This window comes from Haliotis asinina, chromosome 1, assembly GCF_037392515.1.
Source record: "Haliotis asinina isolate JCU_RB_2024 chromosome 1, JCU_Hal_asi_v2, whole genome shotgun sequence".
Taxonomy (NCBI): Eukaryota; Metazoa; Mollusca; class Gastropoda; order Lepetellida; family Haliotidae; genus Haliotis; species Haliotis asinina.
The window spans coordinates 53,742,387-53,760,088 of NC_090280.1; the positions used below are offsets into that span (position 1 = coordinate 53,742,387).

The 17,702-nt window shown below is 38.8% G+C and overlaps 1 protein-coding gene and 1 pseudogene across 1 annotated transcript; both read left to right on the forward strand.

Moving 5' to 3' along the window:
- Positions 1-1,029: 1,029 nt before the first annotated feature.
- On the forward strand, positions 1,030-2,859 carry LOC137258366 (sulfotransferase 1E1-like; annotated as a pseudogene).
- A 5,026-nt stretch (positions 2,860-7,885) lies between these two features.
- On the forward strand, positions 7,886-12,149 carry LOC137258374 (sulfotransferase 1A3-like). Its single transcript, XM_067796037.1, has 6 exons — positions 7,886-7,920; positions 8,477-8,673; positions 9,692-10,015; positions 10,554-10,651; positions 10,986-11,172; positions 12,025-12,149. The coding sequence occupies exons 1-6, from the start codon at positions 7,886-7,888 to the stop codon at positions 12,147-12,149; spliced, it is 966 nt and encodes a 321-aa protein (XP_067652138.1).
- Positions 12,150-17,702: the final 5,553 nt, after the last annotated feature.

The window sequence follows — 17,702 nt, forward strand, 5'->3', positions numbered from 1 at the left end:
TCAGTGGAATGGGGTGTTAGGGATTCAATTTCCAGACATATTTGAAGACCAACAAACCCAGTCACAATGAAGTAAATATTCAGGATTTGACAGGACATTTGAAACGTGGAAAGTCTATGTCTATGTCTAAATTCACTTATTCACAGACAAAGTATATTCTCGTTACTCCTTTTTTAGAGTTTGGTAATCATTGCAAACACATGTAAATGATATAAAATAATAATATTGTCGGACAGATTTCAAAATGACATGTTTGATCATCGATACCTAAAGACGAATTTCAGACAATTCAGGCTGTTTGTTTCAAGGAATACCCCAGGAGATGACAGTTCACATTCATAGCAAGACATCTTTATTTCCTCTTTGTGCCATCGTGTTCACACTTTTATATATTTCTGTACGAAATGGAAATTTCAGCTGAAAATGATAAATAGTACACGCTGCTTTGACAACAGAAACCAAACATTACCTTGATACTCATTATGAACATACATTCAAGGACATATCTTCAACGACTTGGGCGGTAGGGTAACTTGGTGATTAAAGTGTTCGATCATCACGCTTAAGACCCGGATTCGATTGCGTACAGTGTGTGTGTGTGTGTGTGTGTGTGTGTGTGTGTGTGTGTGTGTGTGTGTGTGTGTGCGTATGCAGGCGATGTCATTTCCCTTTGCCAAACTGACAACGTTTTAATCCGATAACCACAAATTATAGGGTAGTGCAGAGTCCGCACAATTTGTATGGAAAATGGATGGTAAACATTTTTCCAGGACAAGTCACATCATGAATATGCTCTATCTGCATTCATATATTGGACAGTAATAACATCAGCTTGTGAAAAAAAAATATATTCACGTGTCATTTATATTCATATTGGTTATCTCTCCGCACCGTTACCATACAGAGACCAGTAGACGTAATAGGATATGTTTTCTATAAATAATTTGACGGGAATGACAAACGGTACAAACTACAGATGCGTGACTGGTAATATAATTTCTTGAAAAGCTCACATTTGACGGTCATACTATGGCCCTGCAGACCAAGCGGCTAAAGTAAGCTTAAAACAGATCTTGTATGTGGTCATGAACTTTGCATAGTTGCATGTAACTTTTGTAAGTGTTTGTTTTCAAGCAGTCTCTTGTATCAATCGCTTGTGTTGCTACGTCAGGAAATAACAATAAATCACAGAAATGACAGATAGACGGGGAAATGTTTGGATTATCAATATGACGAGTACATTCTTGAATATTCATAGAAGTGACACAGATAGAGGGGGGAATGCTTGGATTACCAATATGACGAGTATATTCTTAAATACTCTGATAATGATGGAGTAAGATTATATACTGCAACGTCGTCTCCTCATATTACAAGCTCATTCCAGATCTTACAGTGGGATGCGGATGATGGAAAATGCTTGAACCAAACATCAATCGTACGCGTGACATATGAAGCGACTTATGGCAACTTGGGTAATCTCAGTGACGTAGCTGGTTGTACACAAACAAATAAAGACGGCCTTGCTTCGTTCACAGACCTGACCCAGTTGCAGAATGTACAACAGACCCCGGGATTGAGATGGTGGATCTGAATAACCCAAAGGGACATGGCTTCAGGTGTCATGAGTACGAGGGTATCTATTGGAGTTTGTGGCCTCGTCAAATATCCAGAGGGAAGAACCCAATTGAAGAATTCAAACGTCTCAAAGAATGCACGATGGAAGAAGATGACGTCATAATATGTGCTTATCCAAAATGTGGTATTATGACATTGTAGCTATCTCAATATATCCCAAACGTACTGTACCTATGTAAAATTACTTAGGTCATCCATCGTAAACGCATGTGTACATATGTACAGTCCCTTTCTAAGACTCATTTTCCACACATCAGCACTAAAGTGAAGATATGGCATCACCTTATGTAAATGCCTAATTGTTTTCGTGTCGATCTCTACTTCAACCACAGTGTTTTCCACCGAATATCCTGCAACACATTTATCTGGACATCTGGGCAAGACAAGCGAACAACTGTTTCATTCCACAGAATGTGCAACAAAAACGGCAGTTTTCCAGTAGTTTCAATCCCTTCATGTTCATGCATGTCGATTAGTGACTAACATGCTTCTGTGTATAACACTAATAATATAGTAGTACTGCGTTTTCACGCATAATTACTCGTTGTTCCTATTATAAAGGACAAAACACCATATTAGCTTTATTCAAAGCATTAACTTTCAGCTATCCTAAATAGTCTGCCTTCCAGACCAACTTATCTCATTCCAGGTTTTCTACAATTGAAATTTTGATAGGAACCCACTGGTTGTGGGAGATAACAGAGATGCCCCAAATTGGAATCATTCGGAAGATGAAGGAGGTGAAGGCGACCCGGATGATAGATTTAATACAAAAAGACGGAATCGACAGTCTACAAAACCAGAGGATACTGAATACACACCTTCCTCTTCGCATGCTCCCAACACAGATCGTCGAGAAGAAGGTCAAGTGTATCAAGATCATGCGCAGTCCTCTTTTTCAACCACAAAAAGGATATATTAACGTCCATTGGATACGATGGGGACTTCCAGGAGTTCACAGTGGAAATGTAAGTCTCCTTTGTGATAGGTACAAAGTATTTACAAGACAGTGTTTCACCACATCACTTCCGCTTTTTCTGGTTACTTTCAGTACCGTTTGGATCCTACCATAACAACCTGCTGACGTGGCAGAAAGAGACAGCCAGACAGCCAAAACTACTTGTGCTTACCCTGCATTAAGAGGCCATGAAGCTGGAGAGTATGAAAAAAGTATTCTCCTTGAGCATGCAGTACTTCACATTAGAAGAAATGCCTTTCTAAGTTTGGACAAAACATGGAATGGACTCGGGAAAATCTCTCAAAATTTTAGTTTTTATCTTTCTTAATATGAAATACTGAACTGACATTTCTTAGTGTAGGTGTCTTGTATGTATGACCTGTAATGAGAAAGAATGTGTTGGGACATACGGCTGACTGGACTGGACTGAAAAAGCTAACGCAGTATGTAAACACTACAAATAAAGCAACATGTACAAAATAACACCAAATGTACAAAATGCAACGCAATACGTAAACACCTAAATGTGAAAAGAAATTTTAACGCAATTTGTAAAATATTATCTGAATCTGTAAAATACAGCATCATGGTTGTTTATAGGTCTTGGCGACTGAATTTTTTTAGAAACTATATTCAAGTGGGTTTCAAAATAACCCAAGCTGTTGCTATAGTCCAGTGATAAATCTTGGTTACTTTCCCTAAAAAGAATGGGAACACTACATGAGTCTAAATGCAAGTGATCAATTTACGAGTACAACAGGTAGAATGGGCAATGAGAGAGGTACACAGTTTAGGTCGACAGAGTGAAAAGAACGTTGTCCGGAAGTCCGGAAGAGCGGGTTACTGAGAGATAAAGTTGTCGAGAGCAGAGGGTCAGTAACCCAGAAAGTTGTCGAGAGCAGAGGGTCAGTAACCCAGAAAGTTGTCGAGAGCAGAGGGACAGTAAGCGAGAAAGTTGTCGAGAGCAGAGGGTCAGTAAGCGAGAACGTTGTCGAGAGCAGAGGGACAGTAAGCGAGAAAGTTGTCGAGAGCAGAGGGTCAGTAACCCAGAAAGTTGTCGAGAGCAGAGGGACAGTAAGCGAGAAAGTTGTCGAGAGCAGAGGGTCAGTAAGCGAGAAAGTTGTACAGAACAATGGAGCAGTGAGATAGAAAGTGGTCCAGAGCAGAGGGACAGTGATGTTATGGGGTATCCATTTCTACCACATCTAGTCATAGAAAAAAACAACATCCCTCCCTGTCTCTTTTCGGCGCGTTTGACTTCCGCAACAGAGGTTTAAATGTCTATAAAACAATAACGTCTGTAAACCGTCGGTTCGGTCAAAATGCACCATCAGTTGACATCAAAAGGTCAAAGATCCTCTGCACACAATTCCTGACACTGTTCATCTCCGAAGGCTTCTTCTACTGTATGGACAGGCCAGTTCATTAAAGATGAAAACTGGATAAATGCCTGGATTAGGGTGGAATACATTTGAATATCTTCTTTCATATTCCCCGTCAGTTTATTTGAAGTTGTTTCCCAAACGCAACTGAAACTATGACGGATCAATATGAACGCATTTAGGAACCATTCCAGTATTCCCTTAAACCGCCCATTGTTGTTTCTTATACATAAACAAATCAATTCATTACGTTTGGCGACGTTGGCGCTCTCTATTACGTCAGTTGCTCGGTCCGAAAACCAATGGCCAGAGCTCCCACCTCTATGCCATGTACCGACTGCAATTGATTCGAACCCCTATAAACAATGAGTTAAGACGGGATATATTATAACAACATGCATGTTATTTCATACCGACTTAGACAGATCAATACGTGGTTTTCTTCAAAACCCAGTTTGGTACTCGCAGCTTATCAGCAATGGACAGTTTGAAGGAGTCAAACCCAAAAGGTAAAAACTTAAATAAGACAAAATGAATAAAGCCCCAAAATCATTGATGAAAACAGAGTTTAAAGAATAAATTTATTTCTTTAAGACTTTCGAAAATGGACTATAAGATAAAATATCTTTAATATACTATTAAATTATATGTTTATCGACTATGCTTTCATATGTACTAAACGACTTAAAATTTTGAAAAAAATGTAAAGTGAAGCTTAATTTCTCAGAAACATTGCGATATCTTTGTACATTTTGCGAATAAAGGTAGAGTCATTTTTTGCCAAATTTGTTAAAAATGATTTTCGATTGCCACCCTACTCAAACCTGAAAATGGGTTTTACCTATTGCCCTAATTTCTCACATATTAAACTTAGAAATTGTGGTTTTGTTTTATTTTGATTTGGTTTTGGTATTTTTTTTATTTTACATTTTGCGGTAGTTGTACTTTTTGCGTTAAGACATCTTTCACATACTGTGTTACATTTTTACGAATTGCAATAGTTTTTACACATTGTCTTGGTTTTATATATTGGGGTTGCACAGGCATCATGGCCATTCATACAATAAAATCTACTGTCTGTCTGCAGTGGACACGAGTTCAGTCACATATTGACATCTGAGATGAATGACTGATGACGGCAGGAACTATGACAAAATGATAGATGCATGCAAGTAGTCTATATGATGCTGATGCATCCAGATACATATCCAGGCGCGATTCAGATCAAATGATTTCATGTCAGTATTCAATCCACAGGACCACGGTCAAACAATTCTGTGACTATATTACTGCTGCCTGCATAAAGAAACATAGCTTATAGTAATAAATAGTAATAACAGACGGAGATTGAAAGCTTACAAAATGGGCAAAATGAAGCAGTCCACCATCAAGCGTCAAAACACTTGAAGTGAGTGACCACAAGGATGCAACTGTCCGCAGACAATGTCGCTCAATCGACAATGGTACTGATCCAGATAGATACGTTGAAGAGTTTTGGCTCAAATGACACATGAAACAAAAACAAATGCTACAAGTTCGTTCTTAAGGAATGTACATGCTTCCATCTTCCTGTGTCACAAGACGTAAACTTAGTGTCCAAAAAGGTGCAACTCTGCTCAAGGGTTGTAGCACAACTGGATGGTACTGATCCAAATAGATACGACGTTGAAGAGATCCACTTACACTCTTTCTCACTCACAAACCAGCCCACCCACTCACTCGCCGATTGCTCTTTCTTTCCGGTATAAGTTTGATGAAGAGGAAAAGCGCCAGCGTTTGACGCTCTGGAAGGCCGGTTCTAAGGGATCCTTCTACAGAAAAGGTAAATAGCTGAATTGTCTATGCTGTTACAACTGTCAAAATTAAATATGGACACATTGGCTCGGTTGGGTTCACTGCTGCTCTAAACAATCTTTCAGTGATATGGGTGTATTTAGGACATTTATCAGCTTTGATGCATATGAAACACTCTAACGGTACAGCCGAACAAGACTCAATTTCACGGCAAATCTTGTACTCCGTCCCATGGCTCTTGCTTTGACCAGGGACACGTCTCTAAAAGGCACATTGGCACATGTTTAGTATAAGATATGAAAAAAAGGAAGTAAGTGTTTCTAATACATACAATATTCCTTCCACAATTGATAATCCACTTTTGGAAAGTCTGAAAAAAACTTGTGTTTATGTTCCTAAATACCATTCATGAAATTGCATTAAAGATTTGTTTGTCTTTTCCCATCAGGTGAAGTTGGGGACTGGAAGAACTGGTTCACGGTTGCAGAGAACGAGAAATTTGATCATATTTGGAATGAAAAAATGGAGGGCTATGGCATCAAATTCACGTATACATTATGACAAGAAGGTACACTGGTTTGACAAACTGCTATTCAGGGAAGAATATGGTTCATGACCATAATACATACAATCAAACAAGAACTTTCTATTTTATCGTTGTTTTCAGAAAACGAAAGTTCTTTTCGAGAGTCAGCCTTCTTATTTCCAACGAGTGCGACGTTTTGGCGAAACAACTGATCATCACAGAACTTGGTTTTCCGTCACCTCTAACATAAGTTGTTTCAAAGGCATTTAGAAGTTGGTGGAATCAAACTCAAAGCATAAAACATTTTTAGTTTGAACTTCTAACATGCCTCTAAAAATTGTTTGCACACAGGTTTGGGGTGATCGAATGAATACCTGTTAAGATTTAACGTCTTATCGACAATTCGTATACTGAAAAGAAGAAACAACACAAAAACTGGCAATGCCAAATGAAATAGCAAGGTAAATACAATACATTCCATGTAACAGACAATAGACAGGAATAACTATAATAAACACAATCACAGTATGCCATGCGTAGTCATCCGCAATGTAAATTATTGTCCAGATCGGATTCTTCAAGGTTCACGCACGCTTTTTCAATAAAAGCATCACTGAGGTGTTGCTGACTAACAATCGCAATCTCTTGGGTATGCTTGGCTTCTTGGGCTGAACAAAATATGCATTTAGCCCATAACTGTATTATGTTATTCAGGTATCAGTAAATAGAAATACTGACAATACCTTTTTGCTTTTGTTGATACATGAATGTTGTGTTATCTGAACTGAAGTGACAAGGCGAGTTTGCTCAAATGTGACAAGTATCACGATGTGCAACATATCATTGGGAACTGCAAGTGGAGACTGTCCAATTGACACACTCTGTGACATTTCCGTGACATTTGTGATTTGGTCTTAAAGAATCACAGATGATGTATCGGGATCTGTTTTTGTAACATGAAAGTAGTGCACTCTACCGATTTATATGACAGGCGTCACATGCAACAATGTTGTAAAGTGCTTATCCAAATACGCGGCGATGAGCGTTAAGGCGTTCTTTCGTCACGCCCAAGGCAAAGGGTCCGATTACCCACATGGTGGGTCCCCACATGGGTACAGGGCATTCCTGATGTCCCCCACTGTAACATTACGAGAATATTGCTAATCAAACTCACTCAGTCATATACATAGGACGACGACTCGTTTCCTTTAAAGTGTGTGAAAAGGGTAGATCAAACAATATACTAAAGTGGAGTTACATCTGCGTCCAGTGTATTGCCAAGGGTATTGGGACTGATTTGACCCTGAATGCATGACATTACCTATGTACTTTCCCAATGCAAAGAGGTTCAACCTATGAGGGAGAGAGTCAGGGTCCACCATGATAATGAGCTGAGGTAAGAAATGCGAAGTGTAATTATATCTCTTGCACAGCTAATATGTGTGGTCACGTAATTAAAAAACTGAATGTCCCAACTTCGGCACCTCGCACATACATCACCCAGCCCTGAGTCAATTACGGTACAGCAGAGCTGTGATATACCATCACATTGTCAAGGTACCTCATCACCGACCGACTCCAACTACCATGGCGGCAAATGAATATGATGGAAAACCTCAAGGGTAAGTTATAAGTTAATGGACATGACAAGCATCGTTGTATAGCGCTGGTAGTTATGCTATGTTATACCCCAGGAGACGTTTATTAATCAACACGGTGACAGATGTACATTTATAGTTGCAGTACACTGTACACATATTTCCATTTTCAGAAATAGAGAAACGATTGTTAGTGATTTTGTCCACATTACTGTTAACATACTTCATGTATATAATCTTCAATTTTTTAATTCCTTATTTGATGTCGGATGCAATTCCCTATTTTTTACTTAGCTTCCCGGATTATTTATTCGTATCTCATGGTGACAGTCAAATGATTATCTTGTTATGATCCGATGTGTATACAAACAACATCATGCAGCTGTAAAACTGCTGAAACAAATTGGCAGAGGTTTCTTCTGAATGTGGAAAGAATTTTGTCGCTTCCCTACCCATGAAAATGGCATGTTGGAAGTTGTTCACATCTTTGCACGAGAGCGTCCACAAAGAGAATTACAGCTCACGCGAGTTACCAGAATTTAAACGATATCTTATAAAATACATGCTGTTGTGTTTTCAGGATTTCTTCAGACCTTGGCGACCTTGGTGCCATCCACGATCTGAAACACTTTAAGTGTTTTCTGTATGATGGCCTGTACCTCCCAGTTACACCACCAAATTGGCTTAAAGATCGGAGTCAACTAGAGAACTACAAAAGTATTGAAGCTGCTCAAATGCATCAAGATGACGTACTTGTTTGCGCGTACCCTAAATGCGGTAAGTACTTCTTGCATGAGTGTTAGCCTGCATGTACGCACAATAACGTCCACTGTATTTCTGATACATGTCCTTCATCAAAACTGCAGACATTGTTAATCAATCTCTTTAATAAAGTTTTATGTGTGATATTTACTTCCAACGGTAGCAACATCATATTAAAAGTTAAACGTGTTTTAACGAAATGGTTTAAGTAATCCATATCATATGAACCATTGGCACATCTAACTGTGACACCATCAAACAGACAGCGTCGTTTAACAAAGGATATGTGAATTCACCGTTCTCTCGTCAAACAACACAAATGCCCATTCTTTTATCATTTCCTTGGTAAATAACCCACTAAAGTGTGAAAATTAGGATACTCCGAAGGTTTGGCATACATGTGGATAATGTGGGATAAAGATGTAATAACCTACCGACACTAACCGTGTAATTATTTTATCGAAGAAATCTTCGTCCAAACGTGTTCTTACTGTGCTTTCCCTAAACATCTCCAAATACCAAAGTATGAATTTGATTGAGTGGTAAAAAGGTGCATCTTTAAGATTAGACACTCTTTAACTGTTGTCTACCAGTGAAAGTCCGGGGTAGAATAGACCCTCAACAACCCATACTTTGCTATAAAAGGCGACTATGCTTGTCGTAAGAGGCGACTAACGGGATCGGGTGGTCAGGCTCGCTGACTTGGTTGACACATGTCATCGGTTCCGAATTGCACAGATCGATTGTTGATCGCTGGATTGTCTGATCCAGACTCGATTACTTACGTTGGTCTTACATGGCATCAAGAACCTTTCACGAACCTATCAGGAACCCATGCTTGTCATATGCCTTAAAGACAGATGACGCTTATGTTCAGTGTATGCAACTTTACCCAGTCAGCGCTAACGGATGACCATGCAGTCAGTCAGTGGCTGTCAAGGTCTGCATGCAATTATTTACAATTTACAAGATTGTTTAGGAGCCTTAGCTTTGGTGGACAACACTCACTCACACCAACTTTTCGCTTAACCAGGTAGCCACTGGCTGTTTGAGGTAATGAGGATGCTCACGACGGGATCTCTACATTACAGCAAGTCACTTCCCAGGAGTCAATTGATCGACTTCATATACAAAGACGGGATAGAAAGTCTTCCCCCACCTAGAGTGTTCTTTACCCATCTCCCATTGCGCATGCTCCCTACACAGGTTGTGGCTAAAAAACTCAAGTGCATCCAGATCAGGAGAAACCCCAAAGATGTATGCGTGTCGATGTATAATAATTTCAGAAACCTTGCAGTCCCACATTCCTTTGAAGGAAATTTTGCTGAGTTCACGGAGGCATTTCTGTCGGGTAAATGTAAGTCACATTGTAATTTCTGAAGCCTTTTCTTCGTGAAAACAATTTAAACTTCGCCAGGTTGCATCTGGGGCAATGGATTTGTTGTTATTCTCCAAATTATCTCTGCGATTGGTGGGTGCTACTGGCAGGATATGGTTAACCTTTCTGCGAGCACCAAATGTGAAACTTGGCTTGCAATGACTAATTTCACGTAACTTTCACTAGCATTTTCCTTGCAAACTTTGCCCCAAACTGTATAAAATTAATTTCGACTTTCACATATCCAGTAAACATGTGGACAAAGACATCATCGCTGTAGACGTGACCATCGTTTTGAATGTACAGACGAAAATGCCCTCAATCTTTCTAACTCACTGTCGTCGATTCTGTAGTACCATGGGGATCCTACCACGGCTATCTCATTTGACATTTATTTGACATTCTCCCATTTCCACTCATCCACCCACCTCTTTTCCTACCACGATATTTAATAACAAACATGGCTTTTCCTTCAGTCTTAGCTAACCATACTAACGAACTGTCGTCGATGCTTCAGTACCATATGGATCCTACCACGGCTATCTCACAAGCTGGGCAGCTGAAGTGTCCCCTGAACAGCCAGTGTTCTATCTGTTCTATGAGGATTTGAAAGTCGTAAGTGTGCACTGTGTTTTCATAGAAGAATAACTGTAATTTGGGTTTGGTGTTAACGTTTCTGACATATGCATTTTTACATCTAGTGTTTGTCGTAAGAGGGAGATGATCATCTCAATGCTAAATTGTCCTTAATCCCCACTGCAGCCAATTTTTTCTTACAATGGAATACTGTATATATTCCAGAGGAAAGTTTTCAAAACAACAAAATACATGTTTAGCTTAGCACACTCACAAATATTAAATACACGTAACAATTAAGAAAATCGAAAAAATGTTTATGTGGTAGTGCACTTTCCCACTTTTAGCATATGAGGATTTGTATTTGTATCAGAATCCCCTGCAGTGTATTAAAGACGTGGCAAGGTTTCTGGATCTAGATGTCACAGACAAATTCTGTGAGGACTTGATCGAGGCGTGTTCCTTCAAGAACCTGAAGGAGAAGGAAGCCAGAGATAAGCAGGAGGGTATTGATCCAGGTATCTGGAAGAAAGGTGCTGGTGGGACATTTTACAGGAAAGGTATGCTTCACGCAAGTGTCAAAGTCATCCTTGATATCTCCAGGGTTTAAATCTCCACTATACCCCGGATGCATCTTCGGATCGGCCCGCCTTTTATCCAACCAGGTGTCTACGCTGGGAAGTTCAACAAACCGATCACAACTCACTTCCGCTTTTTAAATTATCTAACTGATTAAACTTGGCAACATAAATGATGCAGAGATACTCTGAAAGAGGTAGAAGGGTTTCTTGCATATTTATTTTAAGTTTCGGACCTGTCGATTTGTCTGTATGATTTACCCAAAATCTGACCCACCGTTATCTTTGTTGACACGGGCAAGCTTGGTTGCAACAATGGCTTAGCTGGTTGGCGACAGTGAAAATGCGGAGCCAGCAAAGAGGGCTAATAAAAGTAAAGTGGAAATTTATGGTAATGTATACCCTGTAGATATCGAGGACGGTGTCGTTGTCATGGATTTATAGGGTGGAAAGTAATGGCATTCTTGGCTTTTGAATTTTTCAGTAGACTTTTCATCCCATTTATCGATACATTAGATCACTGTTCTACCTAGAGATACACATAGCTACAAGTAAGGTAAATATAATATATTAACAAAGTTCTGATTTAAACCAAACTTTAGACATTGGACCCATATCTATGTTGCCAAATCCATTCAGTATGAAAAGCCATGATGAATGAACTCAACTTTAATGTAAAGTAATAGGTGCCAGAAAAGAGATTCTATTAAAGGATTCAAGTAATGACCAACGGACGTACGCAACAGGCGCTTGGTCTTCGGTAGTCCGCCCTTGCGGAAACTGCTGTTTGGTGCCATTCATGTCTTTGAACCCACCATCATGCATATATTTCAGGTGAAATCGGAGACTGGAAGAACTGGTTCACTGTAGCAGAAAACGAGAGATTTGATCAAATATGGGACGAGAAGATGAAGAATTCAGGCATCCAGTTTACATATTCTGTTTACAGAAGTGCTTAGAAGTCGTGGTCGAAGCCACGGACATTGAACCACAGAGTGAGTGAGTTTGAGTTTTTAATCACATCGGCAGTATTTTAGCCATTTCGTGACTATTTCAGTTATATATTAATAATAATCATAGGTAAATGATAGAAAAAGTGTCAACGAAGGACAGTAAAACAACTAGTGTATCACTAATATGAACTTCAAAACCAGTAATTAAACCATACACGTCAAGACAATATACAAACAGGTTATTGATCGCCAACAATCCAACTTAAATCGCCATACCAGGGACCTGGTTACCTACAGTACATTTGCTACCACACGGACCCAAACCGGATTTATACCATCCCTTCAGCCCCTGAGGATTGAATGAAAATTTACCCAGAATTAAAACCACAAAATTACTATGTTTAAAAAAAATCTAAGTAAGTATCCTCTCGAGAGGACAATGAACCACGGAGGACAGCATGATCGTATATTCAACACCCAGTTACCTGTTTTGTTTGTGTATAAAGCTTTTAGTTGTAACAGTGATTTTGTTCTCGGTCAACGGCTCTTTTTATAACAGTGATTTCCTTCACGTTTATCTTTAGTAGTGCTTACATCTCAAAGAGGGGCACGTGTACTAGGAAAAAAACATGAAAGCTGAAGACGCACTCCATTTCCTACAATAACGTGTTTTTTACAGTATTGGGGTTCAACGTGCAGCGGATGTGACATTTGATTGATGGGTATGACATTTAGATCACCATCAGAATGCTGCATCTCATCTTCTGAGGACGATCTCAAACGAAACCCACATATTGGTTCATCCCAGAAACAGTAAACCGAAATGAAGCCAAGGGACAGGTTACGGGGAATTACGAAGATAGACCTATGTTAGGAGTAAGGAAGGTCTAAGCATGGCTGGGAAAGCTACTGGGATGAACCTGCTTTGGAATCAATACTGATAAAATGTAGCCGGAAAGTCGGTGAAGCTTTCAGGGTTTTTTCCGGCGGGCAGTATTTAAACAGCTCTATCATGTTCATGTTCATGTTCAGTTCGCGATTGGTTACCGGCCTTTCCCGTTGGTGATTTCTTTATGTATGGTGTGAACAATTGATAATTCCGTATGAACACATTGACTCACACTGAAACAAGACAGATTTGTTAACATTCAATTACCTTTTTGTCCCTCAAACGTACCTATCCTAGTGAAATGACTGCACATTATTTTTTATTTGAAGGTGTTTGCTTGTTTAGAATGCGTTTGGCAGTTCAACAATCAGAAATGATATTCAAGTGAGTCGATATTTAACTTAACATCGGCAGTATCTCATCCATATCGTGACGAAAACAGTTTATGCAATAAAAAAAGATTTTGAATCGGTAAATCCTGTTGACGACACACAGTAAAACAAATAGGGTATCCCAGATATGTCGCCCACAACGGGAGATAGATCACCAAACTAGGAATCTTGGGGTCTTACATTACTTTTGCTACTTGCATCGACCCAAGCCGGTTTTGTAAACGTGAAACCTTAGCGACGGCAAGGAGATTTAGCCGAAATTCAAAATAACAAAAATGTATAGTTGAGCGAAGTTGACCTTGAACATCTTTAGCACTTACGTACCCTCTCAGGAGGAGATTAATTTTACGATAGTTTAACACGCTTTTAGGATACAGCCTCTAACAGTCGCGGGTATAGAGGATACTAAACGACCTTCTGCGTAATACCAATTTTATTAAAGAAGTGATGAAAACATCTTTAACGAGTTTAATGAAAATGATATTTCAAGGAAGCGAGTTTAGTATTCTGTTTATTACTCTCCCACATAATTTGACAGCAACTGCTTACACTTTGATGACTCTTTTTGACCACTGCAACAGAGGCATCAGCATTGTGGCGTCATAACTGTGACCATTACGACTTCACATGTCAAGCAGTATCACACTGATGTAATATTGCCGTAAAAATATTTCACTGCAGTGCCTGCAGTAATAACGTAATTTATACTACCATTTGTGATACAACATTTATCTATCTGCAAACATGTTATTCAAAACTTCAAAAGAATATATACATATCAAATGATAACATCCATTATAAAACAGATCCTTCATTGTTTTGACACTACAATGTTTATCCTTAAGATGGAAAATTGAAATAAAAAAATTTAGGAAATGAAATAGTTTCTTTCATGTATTAAATACCTGCAGTAGATAATGCAGGTGTGTTGAATAACTATAATTACCACAATCCCAGAAATGATGTCGTCCCGGGGTGAAAAGGGCTATACAAAGCACTTGAATAATAGTTTTCTTGTTTTGGTTTAAACGTGGTTGCACGTTGAAGCACAGGTATTTCCTGTAGTCAGGTAAAGACAGAAGGCACGATGCACCAATGCCGGCGTACTGGGCGTGATCAAATGATGCGAAATCGTTTAATGAAGAAACTAAGCTCAGATGAATGTCAAATCAGTCCAATGTGTGTCAGATTCGTGTTATGCAACTATCGGACGTGTCTAGACGACGTCTGATGACAATCTGATAAATGTCCGTTGACTAACAGTCATCTGACACCACAGATGATATAGTGAATAGGCATCGGGCCGCTACCAGTCCTTGATTTTAAACATATTTTATTCACAAATGTGAACGGGATTGGGGACAGGTTATCCAACTTAAAATACCCGCTCTGCCTAATATTAACATACATACATTTTCAGTTACATACATCTTAGGAAAACTTAGAGAGGAGATAAGAAAGGTATAGACAGGAAGAGACACAACTTTTGTGATTAGACAAAACGTTTTGACTGGTGAATAAAAGTTTGCACACATTTAAAAACATTCATTATGTTGAGAGGTCTTATCAGGGCTTCCAAATAACATCAATGACAATGTGATTGGAAAGTCGCGTTCTACAATACTTTTTAAATGTAATATTAATTTCTCTCTTTGAATGTTGTACAGTTTACATTCTAATAGGAAGTGGTGTACATTTTCACAAGCGTTGCCACAGTAGCAGAAGCAGAATCTTTCATGTATTACGGTTAATAATTTGCCATGACAAAAGGCATAAGAAATCCCATCAGAACCAGCAAAATATGACATCGGCAAATCTAAAATATTCAATATTATGTATTGACCAAAGAGCAAGACAGAATGATTCACAATAGAGGTTTCTGGTATACAATGCAACTTAGTCAAATTTAAGTAACGGGTCACAAATATAATATCAACTCAACAAAGTCTTGTTGTGTCAGTGAAACAGTCATGCTAAATGTTAAAGCTAGCTTTCTTGAATGTCAGTTGAACATTCACGAAGAGGCAGACAGGTGTAGATATTCCGAATGATGACACAGTTCAAGTATTACTCTGATTGAAAGTCCATGTGTGTCTTGTCAACACAACAACCAGCCTTTATATTCACAGTCACTAATGTTTTAGCATTCCAGCGAAGTATGGAACCTTCGCCATCGGCCTAGTGTTCACTAACAGTAAAAACACACCAAAGGGAGGCAACTTTAAAGCGCTACCTTAAAGGCGTGCCGCTAAAACACATCACCGATGATATGAAATGTGACCCGTGATAACTATCACTCAAACCTCTAAACAACTGTGACCCATTACTAAATATCACTTTCTGTAATAATTGCGAAAATGTTAATTTATAAGTGATAAGTTTCTTTTCGTTTCGACTTTTTGCTTCCCGACTGCAGCTCATGTGATTTGAGAGAATTCTATTTGTCAATGAGGATGATATGGCATGGGAGATTAACATAACCTGGCTTTAATTCTCCCAATGTGGAATTGCTCTGTAAATGCCATCTTCATATCAGTCACTGCAATGATTTCCGGATATGTAAGATCGCAACAGCGATTGATTTCCAAGGCATTTCATTGCTGACGCAGAGCTCTGTATGCGTCATACTAGTACTTCATGAAATGTTCTCAATATGAAATCATTTATTGCTAAGGGACGTACTTTCCAGGGACACAGTATACTGAAAAACCAGTGCATCCAGGCATACTCTTTGGACACCCACAGTGAAGTATACATCCAGGTTTTGAGATGACAATTTGAAAGTATATTGTACACTGAACCGCAAAAAGGATCGTCACTCCCTTTGAGTTTGGTAATCAGTTCAAACACATGTAAATGACATAAATAATTGTCGGAAAGATTTCGAAAGACGAATTTCGGATAATTCAGGTATTTGTTTCAAGGAATATCTTACGAGAGGACAGTTCACATTCCTAGCAAGACATTTTTATTTCCTCTTTGCGCCATCGTGTTCACACTTTTATATATTTCTTTACGAAATGGAAATTTCAGCTGAAAATGATAAATAGTACACACCTCTTTAACAATAGAAACCAAATATTAACTTGATACTCATCATGAACATACATCCAAGGACACGTCCTCAACGACTTGAGCAGCAGGGTGTTCGATCATCACGCTGAAGACAGTGTGTGTGTGTGTGTGTGTGTGTGTGTGTGTGTGTGTGTGTGTGTGTGATTTATTGGTTAAAAATTGTCAATTGTCAATTCCTAATCAACAAGCCAAAGCTAGCGATGTCATTTCCCTTTGCCAAACTGACAACGTTTTAATCCGATAACCACAAATTATAGGGTAGTGCAGAGCACGCATAATCTGTATGAAAATGGATGGTAGACATTTTTTCCAGGACAGATCACATCATGAATATACTCTATCTGCATTCATATAGTGGACATTAATAACATCAGCTTGTGAAAAAAACTATATTTCGTATGTCATTTATATTCATACTGGTTATCTCTCCGCACTGTTACCATACAGGGACCAACAGACTTAATAGGATATGTTTTCAATAAATAATGACAAATGATACAAACTACAGATGCGTGACTGGAAATAGAAGCTCGTAAACAGCTCGCATTTGAAGGTGATAATATGGCCCTGCAGACCAAGAGGCTAAGGTAGGCATAAACCAGATTTTTTACGTGGTTGTGACCTTTGCATAGTTGCATATAACGTTGGTAAGTGTTTGTTTTCAAGCAGTCTCTTGTATCAATCGCTTGTACTGCTACGTCAGGAAGTAACAATAGTGAGTGAGCGAGTTATGATTTAACGTCACATCGGCAATATATCAGCCATATTGATACGAACAAAAATGATTATAAAGAATATGTATATAGAGATGTATTATAAAGTCTGTCGTCAAAGTACGGTAAAATAACTAGAGTATCACAATTCGAATTTAAAACTAGCATATGAAGTTAAAACTAAAAGCACAATTTGGACAATACAGCATATATAAATAGGTTATTGATCACCAAAAAAACTGACGGTAGATAACCATATTAGGGACCAAGGGGGGAAGTAACAATAAATCACAGAAGTGACACAGATAAAGAGGGATTGATGTTTGAATTATCAACATGACGAGTATATTCTTGAATATTCTGATAATGGTGGAGTAAGATTATATACTGCAACGTCTCGCTCCTCATATTACACGCTCAGCCTGGATTTACCGTGGGATGCGGGTGCTCTAAAATGCTTGATCCAAACGTCGATCGTGACATATGAAGC

Excerpts from the sequence above, each read along its gene's own strand:
- LOC137258374 (XM_067796037.1), top strand. The coding sequence starts at position 7,886 with ATGGCGGCAAATGAATATGATGGAAAACCTCAAGG. Across the intron at positions 8,674-9,691 it reads TTGCGCGTACCCTAAATGCG|GTAGCCACTGGCTGTTTGAG; the intron begins GTAAGTACTTCT and ends TCGCTTAACCAG. Across the intron at positions 10,652-10,985 it reads TCTATGAGGATTTGAAAGTC|AATCCCCTGCAGTGTATTAA; the intron begins GTAAGTGTGCAC and ends TATTTGTATCAG.